The following is a 23343-nucleotide window of genomic DNA, read 5'->3' on the forward strand; positions in this document are numbered from 1 at the left end:
TTCTTCTGCCTAATGCCCCCCACCCCTCCACCCCTTCCAACTGCCTCTCTTTGCCAGTACAGCATGCCTGAGTAGCTGCCTGGAGATGAAGGAGCTAATTAATTTGATTTAGCCGTCCCCTCTCTCTCCCTTGCTCTCCCTCTCTCTCTTTCTGGCAGTGGAAAAACCAGCCGTCCACCTCCCTCCCTCTCTCTTCCACACCATATCAAGCACCCCTCCCAGATGATTTTCCAACTATCCTTTCTAGTCTCCTTTAGCAACATCCTCGCTTCCTCTCCTCCTCTTCTTTTTCTGCTCTTTTTTCCCGTGTTACACAACCATATTTTGCCGGCGGTTTATTGCATATCAAATTGTAAATTAGATGCCAGGTTTAACTCTCTTACGCGGCCTGCGCCCATGTAATTCCAGTTTTCGACATTTTAGCTCCCGTGTGCCCGGGGAGAGTTTGTGTGACTCAGCAGTCTCGCTGCTGAGTCACACAAACATGCTCGTTATAGCTCGGTGTGCCTGCTTCAGGGACCTAGAACAGGCCTGTTAGACTTTGGGTGGATAAAGGCTCGTTTCTGTCATTTGATACTCCGATGGATCCGCCTATTGAGTTATATCAGGCAAGTCCAGCAATGCACTATAACTGTCGAACATAACTTGTCAGCGTAGCTCGATGAAACCTTTCCTGTGCTTTCATCGTGCCTGTGGGACATCCTCTGAGCTTAGCAGTGTGCAGGTTGTGGACATCTGCTGAGGACAGGCTCTTTGTCGTGTGTGTGTGTGTGTGTGTGTGTATTTCTGGCTGTGAGCATGGTGTTGCAAGCTGAGGTGTAGAGTTGAACCTGCTAACTCCTCTGCTGAGACTTCAGAAGTTTTAAGCATTCTCAGCTCAAGAAAAAAGGGGGAATATGTCTTCCATCTTCCATTTTTAATGCGATTACATGAAAATTATTTCATGATCATTGTTGTCGTGTTGGCAACTAAAATATTTCCGCTGTTTTGTGCCTACCTGCAGTTGGTTAAATAGGTCTGACAGCTGTGAGAAGTTCAAGTAAAAGTGTGAAATTACCCAATAATTCTTGAAGAAACAAAACGAAGACAGGAGGAGTTTGAAAAAAATACTTTCAGATTTTGATCCTAGTCTGTCATAGCTCGACCTTTGTGATGATACAAAAGCAGTTTTACCTTCATACTATACACGGTTCTGTGGTTGTACCCTTTTAACCTTGAAGCATCCAGTCGTAGCGTCTGTATAGATGTAGAATAAATGTTGTGTTGTGGCACTTCTGACCTGATTATTCAAAGATTCTTCTTTCTTCTAACCCTGTGGTTTTACCCGTTTTCGAGAGGCTGCTGGCACAGTTATGTTTACATTCTTACAGGTTGGTTGAAATTCTCATCAATGAGTAACTCATACAGCATTTCATTAGATGCCTTTTTTTTCTCTACTCAGTGATACGTCAGGGGAATATTTTAAGATGAAACAGGAAAAAATAGGTTTGCCTAATTATAGCTGTAGAATTACAGTCATGTGAAAAAGCTTTCCTGTAAAAGCCAACATTAGCTAAACTGATTCACGCTGGTCTTGTCTGTCCGAAAGACATTGTTACAAAAGGTTTGTTTAAATCAGTGGTTCCTAAAGTGGGGGGGGTCACAGAGCGGTATGAATAAAAAAACGAATGCTTGGACACTGCTAGCATAATGGACAGGTTTTTGGCGGGGCTCCCACACAAATGCAAAGCAGAAGATGAAGTATCGCCACATATGCTTCCAAACCAAAGACTAGAAAAAATGATAAAGCATATTTTGCCTTTGGCTTTAACGGCACAACGGTGGTGCCAAGGTAGGTATCCCGGTCAGAATTTGTTTCCCCTGCATCGGGAGCACCCGCTGGGCTGTCCAAATCCCGGACAAACAGTATCTCACATTTGTTTATGTTTGCACAGAGAGGCATTATGTGAAAAATGTATTGATAGCAATATTGAATATTCTTACACAGTAACAAAAAACTACACGTATAATAATTACACCATAAAGATGGTTTGTTTTTCTGTTATTTAAAAGGGTTGGTAGTTTATTTTATTGTAACCTCTAATTTATTGCAGTTTACTTTCATTTGTTTAATTGTTTACAAAAGGTTTGAGGTGTGAAATAAACTGCAATGGAGTTTAAATGCAAAATATGGGCGTGTGTGGTTGGAGGATGTGTTTGTGCCAGGGGGGCACAAAGATTTTCTTGTAAAACAAAGGGGGGCCCAGCAAAAAATGTTTGGGAACCACTGGTTTAAATGCAGTTTTGCAAACGTAAACTTTTTTGGTAGCTTCTCTGAGCTTTGCACTGTCTGACCGTGGGGTGAATTTGCTGGTACTGAAGACTCCTGGGAAGATTGGCAGACGTCTTCAGTATCTTTCACTTGTGAATAATCTTTCTTACCGGAGAGTGGTGGACTTCAGATTGTTCTGAAATGGCCTTATAACCCTTCCCATATTAATGGACAACAATTTCCTCATTGGTATTGTATTATCACCACACTGTAAAAACTTCTGCTTGTAAAAAGGTGCTCATATTTGTTGATGATTGGTTAATCAAGTGTAGTAGATCAGCAGCTCCTGGCGGTTACTATCTCTTTTATTTCCTGTGGAAGCAGCAAAGGTGTACTTAGTTTTTCACCCACTGCACTTTTGCTTTTGTTAAGAAATTAATGACATGATATCTAATCTTTTCCTAGTTTTAAGACTAATAGGGGGCAGGTGAATTTTATTATGTCCTGATATATAAAACCTTAGACTTTAAAGAGGGTGTACTTTCTTTTTGACTGTGTGTTGTAAACTGGGCTTTATGATGGTGTTTATCTGTAGGTCTGAGTAGTCTGTGGAAGAGCTGTTAAACCAGTTAAATGGTGGTTTCTGCTGTTAACTTCATCATGTGGGAGCCGTTTGTTGCGTGGATTTTCTGTTCCATATTACTGGCTTCCTGCACTGATTTTGTTTTTTTGTAAACAGCAGAGACGTGTTTGCAGAGGACAGGCTGCAGCATGCTCATCTCTCTCCCTACGTCTACCGAGGTTTCATCAAATTACTCACAGCACCGCCCCTATCTCTGTGAGATAAAGCTGAGGGATTAAACACCCAATCGTGTACAAATGTAAACACATGTAAAGCTCATTATTAGCCCGCACGCTTGCAGAAAATGTATATGCTGCGCTTTCACTGCTTTCCTGGGAAACGCAGAAACTTGCTGCGTCGTCCTCTTAAAGCTGCTGCTTCCTCTTTAAGAAGGCACTGACATTTGAACTCCTGTAACGTTGTTTGACTTCCCACTTTGATCAGAGTCCAAGTCAGCTGGAGAGCAGGTTAGTCATCCCTTCTCTGAGATCACTGAGGATGTTTACTAACCCATGAACGGGCCTCGGGTTATATTCACACCAGTGTCCGTATTAGCAGAAACACAAAGTGAATGTTAAGAGGAAACAAACAAAGAGAGTGACTGATTCCTATCTCATAACTCTTTTTTTTTTCAACTACAAACAACTGACCGAATAAACACCAAGAACTAAGGATCTGATGCTTGACAAGTCTGGTAAGCAGTAAACAAGCACGTTTAGAGTTCAGGTGCACTAAAACTCAAACTGACTGCAGGTGTGACTCTGCATATCGTGGATCTGACAGAGATGGTGACCTTTCCCTTTCTTCTCAGATACAAGATCCTAGGCTCACTCAAGTGTTTATACTGGAACAACAAACCTCGTTCAGCACGTCTTTAAGAGATAGACTCGAGCTCTCAGTTGTCTTCATTTAAAGAAAAAAATCAGACTTCTGGATGAAACGCACTGTGTGTTTCCTTAAAGCGGGTATGAACAGCATGTTGTTGTTTTTTTAATTTTAAGAATAGCATGGGGGGTTTATAATCACATAAACTACATTGTTGAGGCTACACTGAGCTTTACTGCTCGGATGATGCCATTTCTGGTGCCTCAGTGAGCAGAGGTAGTGACTAGCTGATGAACATAATGTAGCATTTAAAGATTAAAGACTCTCATGTTTCCCCCAGGAGTTAGCTAAGACTAAAAAAAGAAAAAAAAATGAGCGCAAACTTGAGACAATGGATCAAAACATGTTTTCAGATGAGTGCTTAATGTGATTAAGATGGCTTAATTTGATAACTATTTGCTAAAGTTAAGCTAATGAAAGTTTAAGACTGCATGTCGAGGTATTATTACTACTTCACAAACTACTTGCATTTTGAGTACATAGTTTATATCAGCTTCCTATCATGGTTAGAACAGTGCTGCTACACAGTCTTAAGATTTATGCTTTATTTTAGCATGTACATCCGTGTCCTCATGCACAAGCTGACAGACCCTGAAAAACAAACAAGGACGCACCTACCAAAAGGTTTCCTCCATAATTCAGCCAGACTGCGTAGGGTCCTTTTGACTGCACAGCTGGTATAGTGCTGAGTGAAAACAACAAAAACATTTAATTCAGTCCGACCGTACATGTAGAATTAATTCCTTTTAATTTTCTAAAGAAATCTAGTTGAGCTTCAACATCTCGTGAGCGCCCGAGACGAAATCCAAGACTGACGCCGCGACTCAGATAAACACTTTTTTGTTTTCTTCTTCCTTTGGTTAAATATTGAAAGACTTGGTGAGTTAATGGTTTAAATTTTCCACCGACATGGCTTTCTAAGTTTCTCTATCTCTGTGTATTCAGATGTGCGTGTCGCTTGGTAGCACAGCATGAAAAGATATGATCACGTCTGGCCTAACAGCCATGAATAGGGATTGACGGACAACGGGGTGCCTCTGAATGTAGAGTTGGTGGCCGGCTGCAGCCACGGGACAATGCAGGTGCACATGCCTGGACCGAGCGGCTGCACTCCTGTAACACACACTCACTCTCACACACATTGTCTCTGCATCACGCACGCATGAGCTCATTTTCACGCAGACATAATTTTTCATTTTCCAGTTCTCTCACACACACACACTTTGCTTTAAAAACGTGCACAAGTGAGGATGGAGGGTGCAAGAGAAAAAAAAAAAAGTTCGCTCAACTCCAAGAGCTCGAGAGGTCACAGGAACAACACCCAATCCCAGAGCGGTTCCCATGGAGACAAGTGTGGCAGCGTACAATGAGGGTGAGAGAGACTGATGAAAGAGGGAGAGAGGGAAAGGGCAGGGGAAGAGTAGGAGGAGGGCGGGTTGTTGGCGTCAAGGTTCAGTTGGTGGGTACCGGGGGGGGGGGGGGGGTCTCTCTCCACTCAAAAGGACAGTGGGAAGTATGATGGTGCTGTAGCATAACAGTACCAGAACATTCTTCCACCCCAACTCGCATTTTTCTTCCCTCTTGTTCCAGCTGAGAGAATACCTCCTGATCTGAGGCCGCAGAGTGGCTCATGGCTGTCGGAGGAATTTCTACCGACCGTGACGCGCGAGGCCGAGAGCAGCGAGAGCGAAGGCAGTTGCTGTTGTGAGGCATTTTGAATGGCTATGCACGAATCAGTGCTCAGATGCAGCTGCAGGCCTTGATTAAAGTTGTGCTGCCAAACAAAACTGAGAGTTGTGCCCAGTAGATTTCAGAGTATCCCCAGATACCCCAGCTGACCTAAAAGCCCTTAATTGACAGGAGCAGCGCCATCGATGGTAGCCCTTGAACCGTTTTAGCTGGACAATGGAATGGTGTCCCTGCCCCGGGGTTTGTGCCGGTCTCTCAGCCTTTGGCCACGTTCTCATTTAAAGACGAGTCTGAAAAATTTTGTGTACTGGGCACTACGCTGGCACAGCACTCTGGTTTTATACCAGAAAAGATTTGATCCAGTTTCATAAAATGTGCAGTTTCCTTGTCCCTCAAATCTTAAAATATAAACTAGACCAATACATTAGCCTATGATGGAAAAGAAGTATTTAGGCATAGTGAGAGACAATGGCACACAAATAGCCCTAAAGGGAGCTCTGCACAAGTCCCCAAAGATGGAAGATGTCTTTGTCGTTGCAGGGTTGCACGTGGACAGTAGAGGTTCGCAACAGTTTCGTTGCTACTTGGCAGTGCAGTGGTTAGCACCGTTGCCTCACAGTAGAAGGTCCTGGGTTTAACTCCACCATCTGACCGGGCCTTTTTGTGTGGAGTTTGTTCTCTCCAGACACTCTGGCTTCCTCCCAGTCCAAAGACACGCAGTTAGTGGGTTTAGGTTAATTGGTGAATCTAAATTGAGAATGGTTGGCCCTACAGCAGACTGAGAACTTGTCCGAGGTGTACCCTGTCTCTTGTCCTATGACCACTGGGATAAGCTCCAGCTCCCCTCATGTTGGTTCTCTGGACTGTGCCGTTAATGAGATGTAGTCAAAAATCTGAGTTCTGTTTCTACACATCTGTTGAAATTAAAGTTAGACTGGAGCTTCAAATAACTGCCCAAGTAGGTCCTCAGTTGGGGCTCCAAAGATGGCTGCAGAGCACCAAGACTTGCTGCTAGAAAGACTTTGTTTGGTTTATCGGCCTTTCCTCCCACCTTATCCCTGTCACTGAGCTTTGCATCCATCCATGCAGCTCTCCATACTCTCACCGATGAATGGTGGTGCCATCACTTCCTTCCAGCAACAGCTGTTTACTTTGCAAACGTCAGGACGCAGGACTGAATTATTGTGGCTGTGCCGTCTTTCCAAAGTTGTAAAATTCTTTATGACACCACTGTAAAGCGCGCTTAGCCCTTGCACTCGTCGGTCTGACCGGCCTTCCTGGTTGGCGGTGAATTGTTTTGGTACTTGGAGGAACACGCCTCCACCTACACAGCCTGTTGCATTGTTTTCACACATGCTATTTTAAATCTGAACACCCTTCATGGTTAGCAAGTGAGGTCATGAAGCATGAAAGACGTGGGCATATGCCAGGCAGGGAGAGTATGAGTTTAAGTTGCATCATGGGAAATGTAGGATTTGGCATTTTTGTTTCTGTTTTTTAGGGGGGGGGAGTTGTTTTGAGCTTTGCTTAAAGTTGGGGACGTTCCGGCACCTGCTGAATCAATTTTAGCCGTACTTTTTTCAAAGTGTCTCTTCCGAATCCCAAAACTTCATCGAAGTGGCGTGCTGAATGGTCGGAGTACCCCCCCCCACACACACACACACACAACACCCTTTATAATGTCTGAGTTTTCCCCCCCTGAACTTCACTTGTTTCACAGAGTGCTCCCATCCGCCATTTGACTACCGCCAGCCTTGTGCTCTCTCTGTCTCTCTCTCTCTCCCTGTCGGTCTCACTTTCTCGCTGTCTCTCTCCCTCGTTCTCCTCTCACTGTCCCTCCGTCTGTCTGTCCTGGTGCCCAGGTTTTTTGAGTTGGCGTGGTTCCTGTTTGTTTTCAGCCATTTTGGGGACTTGCAGTGCTCGTAACAAACTGCTTAAATGGCGTCCTCTTGCTTGCTTGCTCTCCCACTCTGTCTCCCTCTGCCTCTCTCCCTCCCTCTCCCTATCACTGGGCTTTGTGTATATAAAGTAGTGTGTGTGTGTGTGTGCGCGCGTGTGTGTCTGTGCATGTGTGTTAGAGAGGGAAAGGGGGGGGGACAACACTTCCAAATAAAAAGAAGATTGGATTCAGTGGGGTTGGGGTGGAAGTGGTGGTGGGTCAGTTGAGGGGGTGCAGAGGGATTCACTTGCCGGAGAAGAAGAAGAAGAAAAGAGCAAAAACACTAAGAATCGTGTGTCAGAGGCAAAAAAAACTGGAGTGAGACAGGAGAGAGAGCAAGAAAAGGGGGGAGTGAGCGAGTGAGAGCAAGCAAGTTCGAGTGTGAGAATCGCTCCTGCCCTCTGTCTTCACACACTGCTGCCTGTATGTGTGTGCATGCGTGTGTGCGCCGCCTCTCCCTCCGCTCACTCTCGTTCGCTCTCTCTCCCTCTCTCTCTCTCTCTCTCTCTCTCTCTCGCACACACTCCGACGTGCGCATACACAGACCAAAGGGGGAGAGAGAGAGAGAGAGGGAGAGAGGGAGTGTGAGGGGAAAGAACACATCGCAGCAGAGATGCAGCAGGAGGTTTTCCGAGGTACGTTCTCTTGTATGCTTGCCTTGCTGAGAGACAGACAGAGAGAATAAGAGGAAGAGAGGCTGAAATCTGTTGTTTTCCTGCTTGTTTTTCCGCTTCACTCTGCTGCTGTGGCGGTGATTGCTCCACGCGTGAAGAAGGAGGAAAAGGTTTTTATTTTACTGTGCGCGTGCTGGGGCGTGAGTCCTGTGGTGGGTGTGTGCGCTTATGCAGTGTGTGTTTATGGTAGGGTATTTATATGTGTGTGTGTGTGTGTGTGTGTGCGTGTGTGTGGTGGATCTGTGCGTGTGCGTGTGCCAGTAACAGGCCTCGTCCCTCGTCTCCCTCATCCTCTGTCGCTGGCGCACCACGCAGTTCTTTTTCAAGAGCGATGACTCGTTCTGAGATTGTGATGAAACTTTTAATTTATCTCGCGTCTCCGCGAGTCACTGCAGGTCAGGGACTCGAGGGGAGAGGGAGCGAGCGGTGGCGGTCAGCCCGCACCGGTCGGGAAAAGGCGTCAAACACGCGATGCAAGGTTTGTTTTGAGGGGGTCTCTTAAACATGGTGGGCCGGTCCCCCACCTCCTGCATGTGAACTCACCAACAACATTAGAGGAAGTGTTCTGGTGAGTTTAAATGTCGGATGTAGGCGATGGTAAACATCTCCGGTCCCATCAACAGGTTCTGTCTCTTATTTCGTTTTTTGGGCCGCCCAGTTTGTCCTCCATTTTACCAGCCTGGTGTTGTGCTGGAGGTTGCCTCACGTAGAGCGGTAGAGGGCATATTGATGTCCCCAGCCCAGCATAAGCCTTACTTTTTTCTTTTTTTTTTCCAAAACAACAGAGCATCTGCTGCCAGCTACTCCCAACATTCCTCGTTCCCCTCCTGGATGCCGAGACAGGTCCCCGAGCTCGGCATGTGGAAAATATGACCCATACTGCCACGGGGTGAGAGGTCATAGGTCAGACAATAGGAAGTGTAGTTCCTCTGCAGCTCTGTTGTGTTGAGAAAAAGAAAAGAAAAGAAGATGATGATGTTTATAGCAGCGGTTTCCTATTTTAAATGTGGCTGAGTCACACATTAGATGAATTAAGTGCCTTTGAGGCGTTTTTCTGCGCTGGACATTAAAGTGCTAAGATGAAAAGCATTACCGTCTTTGACTTGGTTAGCTGTGTTTACATAAATGTTTTTGTTTTTTTTCTCACATGCTGCAAACTTAAAAGGATGTGGACAAGCTCAGGAAGCTGGTGCAGCGCTTTGCTGCTTACCCTGCCATGGGTGTACTTGCTGTTTATGGTGACAAACCGCTTTGCTAATACTCGCATGTTAAGAACTTAAATGAGGTTTTCACGCCTTCAGCAGGGACTGCGCATGAAATTGAAAATGATTTGGGGGTGGTAGTAGTGGTGGGGGGAATTACCTCAACAAAGGTCACCGATGCATTGCCGCTGCTCTCCAGAGCTGGGTTTTTTTTCCCCCTTCTTCATGTTTTTTTGGGTCTCGCTGCTTCCTAATGCCTCCCATGATTCTGTTGCAGCAAGCAGAATTATGGGAATTACGTGCTGGGCTGGGAGCTAACAGAGCGTGGAGAGTGTGGCGTTTTAGACACGGGCAGGTTTGCCGGTGCGTGCAGTGGCATTCGAAAACACCACGATACGACAGTTTACACACAGGGTGGGGGCACGCAGTCAGTCACGCTGAGGGATTGCGTGGGGGGGGGTATGAAAGACGAGGAAACCGTAAAATGTGAACACGGGATGGATGTGTTTGAAGTCTCCCCTCCAGCCCCCCCACGCCCCCACTCACACCACCATAACCACTCCCCGAACCATGCCAACTTCCCCTTACCTCCTCCCTCCTGCTCTATCCCATCTGGCTGGCTCCACCACGCCCTCTTGGCCGGGGGGTTGTCGAGAGTTCAGTAGCTGTTCTTGCTAACGATGCCCCCCACCCCACCAACCCACCCACACTCACAACATTATGCACACACACAAACACTCATTTTTGCAGACCTACTGCTGCTTCGATGCCTGGGCCCCTCTGGCTGCCCCTCCACAGGGGAGGGCGCCCAGCTACACCTTCGTCTTCCCACATGCTCCTCGCCGCTGGCTCGCCGGCTGGAACACACAGGCCCCCCACATTCACCCTCGCAGGCACTCCTCTTAACCTATCACACACACACAAATACATGCACGAGCTCTGATACCATGATTACTTTCAGTAATAATAACATTGCAGTCAGCAGCCTAATTGCTGAGTGCAATGTTATTATCACGCCACAAATAAAGGGATATCCTGAAAAAGGATTGCAAAGAAGGAAAAACACAAGTCACACACACACACAGACTTCCTGGTTCAGCTGTGACCTGTAGTTACTGTCAGGTTACTGCCGCTGGTTACAGATTTCCTATTCAATGAGAAACGCATCAAACTCATCCGCTGTGTTCAGGGTCAGAGTAAACTCAAACTAAACTGCTGGCTCGGTCACGGCCTGTTTGATCGTCAAGCTGCTTCTATTTTTTTTTTTCCAGGCGTGCAAGTTATTGAAGATGTCCTGTTGTTGTGTTGCAGTTGTGTAAAAATGATGGCCTAAACTGTGGAAATAAAAAGAAGTTTTAATCAAGCCCTAATTTGGGAGGGTGAATGGCAAAGAGTGCAGTGAATACGCAGAGGTGAAGTTAATCATTTAAGCACTATTAGTTCAGAATTTAAAGGAGCCATAGGTGCAAGTGTTAGCTGTTTGCATTATATTGACTGTGCCACATTAAGAGGCGCTAAAACAGCATTAAATCTAATTTGCTTTAATCAGACCTTTTAATATTCAATTATAAGAAGTATTGTTGTGAAAGAGCTGTAAAGGGTTTCTTTTTTATGTCGTTTTCCCTTTGAAGATTAAAAGAAAATCTCAACACTGGTGGTTTGATTTTTGAGAGTGTTTCTGTAAGATGGTTAAAAAAAAAACATGGTAACTGAATCCCACCAGTTATTTGTCTATCAGCATGAGTACCAGTTTCAGTGCGGAATAAACAGATTGCTCAACGTCTGGTTCAAGGCCTCGAGCTGGTGCACCAGCCAAACTCCTCTGCCGTCCTGCCTTCTGTTATACAAGGCCAGTTTAGCGGCGATGTTCCCAGTGACTGATTGTCCGTCGCAAATCATACAATTACAAGGAAAAAGTTAAAGTTCTCCACATTTTTCTCCTGCCAAGAGAAAAAAGACCCCAAAGTCAGTAAGTCAAACTTGGAGTCCAAGCAGGTCCAAGTTATTTGTTGTGCTGGATAACACTTTTAATTTCCTAAAGTTAAGGAGTTTAAAGGTTAATGAAAGGAGTTCAGTCAGGTAGGCTTTGTTACTTACGGATCAGCGTTTCCCGTAAAACCCTCTCACCTCCATCAAGTGAATTCCTCTGTCTGAGGTTTCTCCTTGCTTTACTCACGCTGTGTGTCATCCTTCCTCTTTGCGCTACTCTGCCTCCTCCCTCTTATTCGCCAATCACAGTTTCCACAGTGGCTCTATTTCTTCCAGTGTCCCTCATTTCACCTACCTGGGGAAAGCGACTGATAGCAGTAGTGAAAAACAAAAACCAAGCCTTAATTTTCCCTAAAGATTTCCTGCTCGGTGGCAGACAGGGGTTGCGCAGTGAATGCGAGACCTGATTGGGCCCCCATCTGTATCCCCCTAATGGTGTCATGCGTTGGTCATACGTGTTGGCCATGCCGTTACAATGTGCAGTCAACGTTTAATTTGTAATTATAATCAAAACGAGGAACTTTATTGTCACTTTAAATGCACTGATCTTCAACTTTGTGCTATTTTTAAGGTTTTAAAGAATAAAATCCTCCTAATCAAAACCGCTGATGTTTACTTTCTCTTCAGATTTGTCATTTGATGTGGAAAACAAACTGAATCATGCTCAAAGTCTGCCTTTGATCCCTCTGCCTGTCAACCCAGCGTCTCTGTCTTTACATGAAAGCCGACGCGTTTGCTATAATGCGCGTCGTGTTTACGTGAGCCCGCTCCGTAATTTGTCCCGCACCGGCTGAGCACCTGCTCTCGATGCGCGGTTTTTGTAGTGCCACGAGCATAAATAGACGAACGCTTCACAGGCCGGGCGACGTGTTTATTTGTGCAGAACATCCTGTTGCAGAGAGGTGTGGGAACAGGGTTGCTGTTTATTTTGATTTTTGCCTGGGGACTCTCATGGTCACATTTGTCTGTGCGCCGAGTGTCGAGGTGTTTGTCCACTCATCTGTGTGTGTGTGTGTGTGTGTGTGTGTAGAGATAAAGTTGGGACTTTTAAAAGGCAGCCTGTCACAGTCAGGCTGCGTGTTGTGCAGGCTCTGCTTGCACAGTGGCTCTGTGCGTCATAGGGAGATGAAGAGAAAGAGCGAGGGGGCGTCGTACGCATTTTCCTGTCCGCGACGCAAGAATCAGATGAGGGGATGAAATTTTTAGCCTTGGCGCTGTCTCTCAGCGCGTCCGCCCACTTGTAGCAGCCCGGCGCTTGCCATAAGGGATTTCCTGCACAACATCTATCGCTCAGCAAATGTGAGCGACAACGGAGGCCCGTTTCAGTACTGAGCACTGATTCGTGCACCCTTGCTCTGATTTAGATCTGAAAGCCGGAATGAACCGCTTTATTGTCCCTTGCATAACAAAGAGCATGTGCCGCTGCTTGCACCCAGTATGTGATTAAAAGACACTTCTGTTTTCCTTCCGTTGGCTACATGTCACTCCAGCTGCATCCTCAGTGTTAGGCCGCTGTGCACTCAGATTCACCCTTTGGTTTTGAATATCATTTACAAGCAGGCCCTTCCATGTTGAACTGCTTTGTTTATGCCGGCCTGCCTTGGCTGTGGGTGAGAGTGTATGCAGAGTGCATGTATGTGCTCTGTGTGTGTGTGTGTGTGGTAGCGTTAGCCTGGGCTCCTGTTTGTCTGACGGTGCCGTGTGTCTGACTGTTCCTGTGTTAACACCCCCCCCCCCCCCTTTTTCACTAACCCACACACTCTTTCTGTCTCCCTTTTTTTTCTGTCACCCTTTCACTCTCCCTCATCCTCACCCTCTTTTCTCCTTCTCTGTCTCTCCCTCCTCTTTCCTCTGCAATAACAGTGCTGACCTAGTTTCTGCCTGTTCAGGGCTGCCTGTGGAATTTTACAGCGGCCTGCCTTCCTGGCTGCTTTGCTGCTCGAAACGAAGGCAGAAAAGCATGACTGAGGATTTTTCTCCTCGTCACATCATTACGGCCCAATCCCGTCTCTGTCCCCCCCCCCTCCTCAAATCTGCAGACCTAAACAAATGAACCCGCAATAAATAAGTGATAACAGCGAGCTGACTGCCGGTACGCGATTCTGCTGCTTTCTCATTTATGGGACATTTTTGCAGCGGCACTGCAACCGCCACCGTAGCAGGCGAATTAGGATGGAAATGAGGATAGCCTGTCGCTCATCTTCTCCGGCTTAGCTGAGATTGTACCGGATGCAGAGGGCAGAAAAACACCCCTTCTCTGTGCACATGCATGCAATCTCCCTCCCTTCTTTTCCTCACCCCCCCCACCCGCCTTCACAAATAAATGGTTAGAGTCATGCCTGGCAAATACTAGCCACTGCCAGGAATGGCTAACAAGGCTCTTGCTCACATATAAAGAGAGAGCGGGACTATTTTTATGCGCGTTGGGGCCACGAATCTAAGTCAGCAATTTATTCCGCGGGAATCTTGATTAAATCTGAACGCCTTCCAATTAGGCATAGGGAATGTTGTGTCACAGCCTAGAGAGAGAGATGGATCGCTGGAATGCGTTTCTGAAAGCTTGGCTGTGGCACGCTGAAATCTAAACCAGCACTGCCGCAGATTCATTCCTTCCCCCTCTGCCCTCTCCCTCCCTGCACTCACCATTCCTGCCTGAGCAGTCGGGAGTTCAGCATAGCTGGGCGTTTAGTCTTCTCCACCGTTTGTCATGATTGCTTCTGCAAAAGTTTTGGGTGTAATGTCCATTCTCTACTTTATGTATGTTTTGTACATATACCATGGTATGCTTATAATGCTAATACCTTCTTTCTGATTTTTTTTTTTCTTTCAGATTTCGGGGGGTGGTCATGGTGTCCGGTGAGGTGTGGGACCCCCTCCGTGTGGGCCATATTCCGTCACGTCTGAGTGAACAACGCCCGGCTTCCCTCTGCAAACTCGCACGGACTGCAGCTAAGGACACCACCTCACACCAAAGTCAGCGGCTGTCCCCTTTGTCTTCCCCGCCGCCGCTGCCAGTGGTTCGAAACACCCTTCACCCAGCTCGAGCTTCCTCCTTGCATCCGCCTGTCAGTTTGTACGGCTCGAACAAGGTCAAAGGACTACACAAACCAGTACACCATCCTGGTGTGACCTCCCAGTCTGAAGAAGAAAAAGAAGAGGAGGGGGAGGAAGGGGAAGCTGAGCGCTTGGAGATGAAGGGTAAAAGGCTCGGAGGCCGGGGAGAGGCCACAATGGAGGACAGGCTAGAGGATATGGGTGATGGACCTAAAAATGCAAAAATCACCCTAAGCTTCCCGCTCAGTGCAGCCCCCCTTCCGACCTCTCTGACATCACCAAACCACTGTCATGGCTCCTCCTCCTCATCTTCCCCTTCCCCCCACCGACGGCGACCGTCGTCCAAAAGCTCAGACAAGGGGTCGCTGTGGAAACTGGATGCCACCATGGACGTAAAGCACAGACCTTTTAAACCCCCAAGACACGACAGCTCTCCGTCCTCTTCGCCCTCCTCATCATCATCTCCCATGACTGTTCATGCACTCATCAGAAAGGACATCAAATCGCCACCTCCTCTAAAGTGCTCCAAGCTCAGTTCAGAGACTCAGTTTCACAGGTCACCACCAAGATCCTCCACCGGGCCTTTTGGGGGATGTTATGCTAGAGATGGATGGGATGACAGGCACAGGGCGGCCAACGGTACAGCCTCCCCCTCACAGACTGCTCAGATCCTCTTCAGCCTGGGTACATCAGCCTATCAGAGAGGCGGGGATGCAGAGAGACGAGAGAAAATAACAGGAAGGCCATCTGGGAAAGCGGGGAGCCCTCACGGACCAAGTCTTCACCCACCCACCCTCCATCTCCCTCCCCCTTTACCACCACCACCTCCTCCTCCCTCCGAGGGCCTCACCGCACCCCCACACTCATCCTCCTACTCCCCTACTGACAGCCTGAAGCCCGAACTGATTTGTGGCGTGTGCCATCGGCTGTTTAGCTCAGCCTCCTCCCTCACGGTCCACATGCGGCTGCATCGTGGCAGCCGCGCCCTTTGCTGCCGTTACTGTGGCAAGGTCTTTATCCACAGCAAGAGACTGCAATCCCACGAGGCCTCCTGCAGGGTGCCAGGCCTGCCCTCTAATAGCCTTCGCCCTCCTTCTCTCACTATACATCCAAAGGAGGAGCCGCTGGAGGAGGGCGAGGTGAGAGTGGAGGGGGGAATGATTGTGGGAGAGACAGACATCAGCAAGGCACGGCCAGGGAAGAAAGCACGAAGCCTCCTGGCGCGTATCCAAGGTGATGATGCAGCAGGCACAGAGGTGCTGGCGGGTGATGAGAACCATTTTGTGAAGGTGGTAGACGGCAATGTCATCTACTTCTGCTCTGTGTGCGAGCGCTCCTACATGACCCTCTCCAGCCTGAAGCGTCACTCTAATGTGCACTCCTGGCGTCGTAAATATCCGTGCCATTTCTGCGACAAGGTCTTTGCCCTGGCCGAGTACCGCACAAAGCATGAGGTGTGGCACACAGGAGAGCGCCGCTACCAGTGCATCTTCTGCTGGGATGCCTTCGCCACGTACTACAATCTCAAAACCCATCAGAAGACCATCCATGGGATTAATCCCAGCCTCATCTCCAGTGAGAAGACAGCTAACGGTGGTTATAAGCAGAAAGCTAACGCCCTCAAACTGTACCGTCTTCTTCCCATGCGCTCCCAGAAGAGACCCTACAAGACTTACAGTGACAGTTTGCATAACGGCCTGCTCCTGCCACCAACCGAAACACCTCCCCTCTCCCTGCCAGGCCTGGGCTGTGCTCTGGGCCCCGGGGACCTGCAAAGCCTAATCAGTGGGGCCCACCCTCAGAGTCTAAAGCCTGACCCAGATGCCTTCCCTGATGGATTCCCTGTCTCTGTGACTGCTGAGCACAGGGACCTCTCTGCACTAACACCCCTCCCCCAGATAGATATGTCCCAGGTTAGAAAACATGAGAGTGAGGCCCTTGAGTCAGACCAGGGGAGAGGTAGCAGCAGCTTAAAAATGTCCAACAGCAGTAAAACCAAAAGTCTCAAGAGTGGTAGAGGCACAGAGACAAGCATGCCTTCTGTGATAACATATGGCCATACAAAGCCCTCCGTCATAGTTCACGGGACAGCCGTGTCATCCTCTGTCATTGTGCATAGCAATCAGGTCACGTCTGGAAGTGAGAAGAGCCCAGTGAACAGCCCATCCCCCGAAAACAGTGACAGTCAGACTGTAGTCAAGGGCCCGTCTCGGCCCATCAAAAAGCAAAGGGACAGCATAGATAATCACAGAAAGAGGTCAAGAGACAGTTCAGATACGGCAGAGGAGGGCTCGAGAGGCAGGCAGGACGGAGAGACAGGCAGATTATTTCACAAATCACGCAAGTCCCACAGCAAGAGTGACATGTCTAACTCAAAGCAGCTGTCAGCATCTGTAGGGTCACAGGTCAAAGAGGCAGGGCCACTGTGTCAGATTACTGTACGTATTGGTGAGGAGGCCATAGTGAAGCGCAGCATATCTGAGACAGACCTCAGGAGAGATAAGAGCCTTTCTCCCCCCAAAACCAAACGCAGTGAAACGTCATCTGTGCGGGACGCCAAGGAACCACGCCACTCTCACTCCCACCACCACCACCACCACAGACACCGCCTCCAAAGCAGAGCCAGCATGGAAGGAGAGGGCAATAAGGAAGGTGGAGACTCTGAGGAGGAGGAGGAGGAGGAGGAGGAAGAAGAAGTGGTCAGGAAAAAGAGCCCCAAATCCCCCAGTGAAGTGAGGGAGTACTACTTTCGTCAGGAGGTGCGCGAGCACGAGAGCGACCATGACACAGAGGACAATTTATGGCGACCTTACTACTCCTATAAGCCTAAGAGAAAGGCCCAAGCACATCTACAGAGGGTAAAGAGCTGGCAGAGGAAGCTAAAGTACAAGCGCTCCATCCGGCTGAAGAGGAGGGCAGAGAGGCTTAAGAACCTTTCAAATAAAGAAACAGAGAAATCACAAGATGAAGAAGAGGATGCAACAACTGAGGAGGCTGAAAAACTGCCAAAAGCTAACAGAGACAAGGGAGAGGGGGAAAAGAAAGATAAAAATAAAGAGGCTGAAGAAGAGGTTAAGGAGGCCCGCCATGAGGTTTCCACCTCTCCTGTGCACTCTCCAAAACCTCCTCAGTCTACCTCAGTGGCTCCTACAGGAATAAAAAGGCGGCCGTGGACTAACGGGAATGCAGCTGAGTGTGGTACGTGCGGCCGCTGGTTCTCGAGCCCCAGAAAACGAGACAAACATGAGCTGAGCCACCTGCTGGAGTTTGTTTGCCTCTTCTGTCGAGCCACTTTCCCCTCGAGGGATAAGCTGGAAGACCACCAGAGAGCCCAGCATCCCAAACCTACTGAACCCCCCTGTGCACCTCTCAAAGCTGCTCACGAACAAGTAGAAGGGGTCAAACCTGTGCCAGAGATTTCAAAATATGATGAAGATAAGGGGGGACAGGGTGGCCTGGGAGGGAGTCACTCTAGTCCAAGTCGTCTAAGCAGAAGGGCCTTATCACGACACACGTGCCCGCAGTGTCACAAGGTGTGCAAGACATCCTCAGCACTGAATCGACACATCCGACGCCACGAGCTCAGCAGTTCTCCAGAGAGAGAAAGAGAAGATAAAGACACAGAGCCAAAAACAGCAGAGACAGTTGCCGACATTCTTAGCAGAGACCTAGAGAATGAAAAAGCAGAGCTTCCCAGTGCTCTGTCTGTTTCAGTCATCAGCTATTCGACGCCAGAGCCGCCCAGCAGTGGCGAGTGCTTGGCGTCGCAGCAGCCTGAGGAGCACCTCTGTGAGCTCACAGGAGATCATCAGGTGTCAGAAACCAGTGACAAACCTGAACTAACAGAGCCCACACTTCCAGCTCCAGAGAGAGAGCCACCAAAAGCTGCAGACCCTCCGTTAGACGCCCCAGTAAACCTTACACCCACCAACCACAAATTAACATCTGCCACGCCCTCCACCCTCCAGACCGTGCTCGTCATGAACGGATCTGAATGTCTTGACTACCGCACTCCCAGCAAAAAGCACCTAGACAGTCAGATCCACAGAATACCCAGCCCTGTGCACGCTGTGGCATCCGCCAACACCTCCCCAAATGTGCCCATGACATCACAGACCAGAATAACCACTGCTGCTCCTCCTGTTTCCATGACAACATCTTCCAGCTCCGAGGGGGGATTCATGAAACGGGATGGGGTCATTATGGACAGAGAGAGACAGGGTGGGAGCAGTTTATTTCTACACGCCGGCTACAAGGAGCCGCCTCTGGTGCAAGATCTCAGAGTCCAGTCCCTGTCCCGCAGTCCCTCTCCGAATGAAGCACAAGACCTGACCATGTCCTCCATACTAGCTCGCGAGAGGGAGATAGAGAGGCAAAGGGAGAAAGAGAGGGAGCTGGAGAGACAGAGAGAGCGGGAGAGGGAGAAAGAAATTGTAAGGGAGAGAGAAAAAGAACTAGAGAGGGTCCAGCAAGTCAGTAGAGCTGCTCACATCCCAGAGGACCAGATCACACTTTTGGTCCCCAAAGAGGAGCCCTTGAGCCCTGTCCCATCTCCCCAACATATCCCCACTCAAACCACTATGAATGGACCCTCATCACACAGGCACACTCCCAAATCCCCCTGCCGGTCACCTTCGACCATTGGACTGATAGCTCAAACCAACCACCAGGTTCACTCCAGTTCACAAGGACTTGACAGGCTTACGCTGCCCACTGGAGCAGCTGGTGCCGGCGACCGCCCCTCTGCCCACGCTCTGCTTCTCCCCCGAGCCCCGCAGCCACCTGAGCCGGAGCACCAGGACACCGTTTCTTCTAGAGATTCCCAGCAAGGTAACACCACCCCAGTGGGTTACCCCTCCCAGGATTATCCACTACCCCTCATTGTGCCGGACAGCTACCGCTCTGGTAAGAAGCAGGAGGAAAACCTGCTCATGTCCTCCTACCCACCTGGAACGCTTCCCTTTGGCCCCTTGGGAAAAGTGATGGTCCCTAATGGCGGGGACCTGGCCAAGCTGCCATTCTATCCGGACCCCTACCAGCTGCTGTATGGGCCCCAGTTCCTGGCCTATCCCTACAACTTGGCAGCGCTGCCCGTGGCTCTGAATATGATGGCACCGGGGGGAGACAAAGTGGAGCCTCTGCCCTTCCTCCCTGCCATCTTCAACTACGCAGCAACTGCCGGGCCTTACATGGGGGCGGCCCCCCATCCCCTCGTGGCAAACCCAAGCCTCTACAGCGGCAGCAGTGGCAGCAGCAAAAAGCAACGGGACAGCAGCAGCAGCAAACCCTAGGACAGCCACGCATTAAAAGGAATATAATTCAAAGGGGACAGCCTCATGTGTTCAGGCTGGGAGCGGGAGGAGTGCATACACTGGCACGGCACACCTGCCTCTCTTTAATCCAGCAGAGATCGGAGCTAGGAAGCAAAAGTGTGAAGGGAGGAGAAGAAGCAAAGAAACTCTCCTGCCTTTACTCCCGCTTGCCTCTCTCCGCATCTCTCCCGCCCAGCTGTAGCGTGTTATAGATCTAGAGCTCGATTAATCTTCCTCTTTGACTCATTATATTATCTATAATATAAGAATTAAGAACTGCTAACAGGGTGTGTGTTTTGTGAAAAAAAGAAAAAAATTAGTTCAGTCTACTTCCCTTTATAGTCACCGCATAACGAGGATAAAGGCTCTTCAGGGAAGGCTTGTGTGGGCAAGGATGAGGCAGAGGAGTCCTTATTCAACACGGCTGGAGGTGGTGAAGCATTAAACGACTCAAACCTTTTGCGTGCGTTTGTACGAGTGAGCGAGTGAGAACAGCAGGCGTGTCCTGCTGGTATAAAAGTGTCCACGAGAGGTATATATGTGAGCTTTTACATGAACATGTACAGCAGGTAGGGATGTGTGCATGCAGGGGTTGAGCAGGTATTAACTGCATATGTGCGAAAGTGTGTGAGTTTGGGTGTGTGGGAATAAGATCATTCCGTTTGAGACGCACACAGCATTCCTACTCTAGTCGGAAAAGCTACCGTAGGTCAATGTGTAGAAGTGCATTTAGAAGCGATTCTTCATATCCAAATCATTAAGAAGTCGAAGCTGTGGCTGGATGCGAGTCTATGACAATGACAGATCACCTGAGCTTCTGAGGTCTCTCAGCGAACCTGGCGACTCCGGGGGCCAGATGACACTGTAGGATCTGTATAGCATTCACCATAGTTTATACCTTATGTGCACAAACTAGAAAAGTAGTGGTCACTTAAAAGGGACACTTGTAGCTGCTTTGGAAATGTAGCTGGCCACTGGGTAAGAATTAAAGGCTGGTAGACCATTGCACTTCCGTTTTTTCATCTCATTTCCTTCACTTAAAAACTTAAAAAGAAAAAAAACCTGAAAATACTACTAAAAAAAAAAAAAAGGTCAGCCTTCATGTTGCGTAGCTTTTTCCCCTCTTTGACTGGAAGAGGAAAAGGCTCCATTTTCTAAGCCAGGAAGAAGAGAGCAAAGAATGAGGGGGGAGAAAGAGAAATGAATTCAGGGTATTGAGTTATTTCTGAAGAGGAAAGAGAAATATATGGGCACAAAACTGCTGGACTCTGAACAGAAGTGCTCCGTAGAAATGACGCTGCGGACGAAAAATGCTGTCCTGCTCCATAACTGTGAGGAGATTGGAAAAAGAAAAAGAAAAAAAAAGTCAGAACTATTTCCCTTCCTGCCTTGTGTTATTAGCGAGAGGTAGGAAAAGGCTGAGCTTAGCAGCCAAAAAGCGGTGGCCGACACTCTCCAGACGCCCTCGCGGTGGGGCCTTTTTGTTAAGTGTAATGTTATCTCTCTATATGTTTGTTCTGTTGAAAAGATGTTGTTGTTTATGTTGTTTAGCCCTACCAGGTGGGGAAAGTGGCTTCGGCGGAAAAGAGGGGAGGGTAAAAACTTCAAAATATGAATGTAAATTTAGTCATGAGGTTAATGAAGTATAGCTACATTAATGGTAGAGTTGTTTTTTTGTTTGGGTTTTTTTTCTTTGGTTGTTTTTTCCAAGTTCCTGTTTTATTTTCTGTTTTGACACAAATAACCTGTTAAAAGAACCGTATAACGTCTGGTATGCATATATACAGTAGTCCTAGGAACATGTCAGTAAACTTTGGTTCTGTATCCACAAAGCATGAGCAACACTCGCTTCCTAACCGTTTATATCCTCGGCAAATCTGGCATTGTGCGCACAGCTTCTGTTTTGTTTCCTTTTATATATATTTTTTCTGGTCTCTAAATCATCCATATCTGTTATGTTTTTAATGTATTATTTGGAAAAATTCCACAAAAATTAGCCGCCACTTTTTTTTTTTTTTACTTCTCACGGTCACTTTGTAGGCGCTATTTTAATCCCGCCCCCTCCCCGCCCCTCGCCCCTCTCCTCCTCGAGCATACACTCGCTCGCTGCACCTTTTTTGTTTTTGTTACTGGTGTTGTTGTTCTGAGTGACGACGTTTCGGTGTGTCATGGTACTCGGGCACCTTTTTGGTCCAGGTGGGAGTGTTGAAAACACTGTGTGACCGACTGCAGGGGTGCACAGGCGTCCCCCTTGGGTGTGGTTACAAGCCTTTTTATTTTTAAATGTTTTTTTGATTTGTTTTTTTGTATGTTTGGGGTACGTGTTGTGTACGAGAGCGAGCGGCTGCGTGACGTGAATAAGAAAACCAAAATAAATCTGCCTAAGCAGCATATCCCTTGGCAGTATATGGGCCACCTGTTTTGGTTTTTTCCCTTTTCTTTTCTGTGGGTTAGTTTCAGTGTAAAAAAAAAGCCTTTCTGTCTCCAATACACTATCTCAAGCCATTCCTGTAGACGGACATGTTTGTGTTTTGCGGGGGTGTTTTTGGACCATAGTTTCTTATGCCATAGTTTGCTCTCATGGTTATCATACAGACCAAAAGCATGCAAATCGACGTATTGTAGTGACTGGGCTGGAATCTGGAGGTTTAAAAAATCAAACTAAACAAGACAACTATTTACTGTATGTTTTAGTTTAAATGAATGTGCCTCTGCTTTGATATTTAAATAATTATAGTAAGATGTGGCTCTGCCAGATTTCAACTGTTAAAGGTGCCTTGTTATGGCATAAGAAATTTGAATTAGCATTTTTTTTCCTTGAGAAATGATGATTTGGAGATAGAGTTCTTGGCTTTGTTTGCTACGAAGCTGTTCATAGATGTAGGAGTGTGGCTAAACTGTTTTGGTATCGTGTACATGTCTAGGGTAATACTGTGCCATATAGAGCCCACAGAATATGTTATTGTTATTTTTAAAAGATGTTTTAATGTTGCCTGATGACTTTGTCTTTAGATTTGATACAAAGGCTTGTAGCCACAGCTCTCCCAAAGTCTGTAGTTTCCTCTCTCCGACATTCTACTTCTCCTCCTCCCCTCCACCCCAACCCCACCCCGTTTCCGTCTCCCTTTCTTTCTCTTTGCTGCAATCAAACAAAATAAAGTATTAACCTGATGACCCAGCGAAATCAGCTCTAGCTTGGTGCTGCGTGTGTTGTTTTGTGGTTGTTCTTGTTCTTGTTGATGATGTGTCTAATCTGTACAAGTTGATCAAGCGTCCTTAATACGAACCATGTGCTTAAAGTCAGCAGATGTCTGCTTTTGCATTGTTTGTGAAATGTGCGTTTAATATTTAGCAGATCGGGGGGGAAAAAAAGCTTTGTTTTAAAGACGCACGTCACCTCTCCCCTCCAAAAACTCAGAATGTATGGATTTTTCTTCTGGCCTGTGCTGATTTTTATCCTCCAAGATTGTTTTGGTGCGAGTTGCCCAGTTTGGGAGATATCAGCTGTAAGCTGAGACGTCTGCCTTCTTCTCTTCAATATAATGGAACCAGATGGCTCTCGCTTTACCGTGCCGAGAGTGCCAAAAATAAACAAAACAAACAAAGAAAAAGATGCATCTGAAAAGCGAAGAAGGAAAAGTAGAAATTCATTCAGCTATTTCTGAATAGGAGGAGAAATATGTGGGCACGAATCATGAAGTGAATACTCAAAAATCTTGTTATGAG

The 23343-nt window shown here is 47.6% G+C and overlaps 1 protein-coding gene across 1 annotated transcript; it reads left to right on the forward strand.

The window, feature by feature from the left end:
* The first annotated feature begins 465 nt into the window (after positions 1 to 465).
* On the forward strand, positions 466 to 22810 carry zbtb4 (zinc finger and BTB domain containing 4). Its single transcript, XM_063469953.2, has 2 exons — positions 466 to 608; positions 14082 to 22810. The coding sequence occupies exon 2, from the start codon at positions 14098 to 14100 to the stop codon at positions 19594 to 19596; it is 5499 nt and encodes a 1832-aa protein (XP_063326023.1). The 5' UTR covers positions 466 to 608; positions 14082 to 14097; the 3' UTR covers positions 19597 to 22810.
* The last annotated feature ends 533 nt before the right edge of the window (positions 22811 to 23343 follow it).

Source organism: Pelmatolapia mariae, linkage group LG3_W (genome assembly GCF_036321145.2).
Source record: "Pelmatolapia mariae isolate MD_Pm_ZW linkage group LG3_W, Pm_UMD_F_2, whole genome shotgun sequence".
NCBI lineage: Eukaryota > Metazoa > Chordata > Actinopteri > Cichliformes > Cichlidae > Pelmatolapia > Pelmatolapia mariae.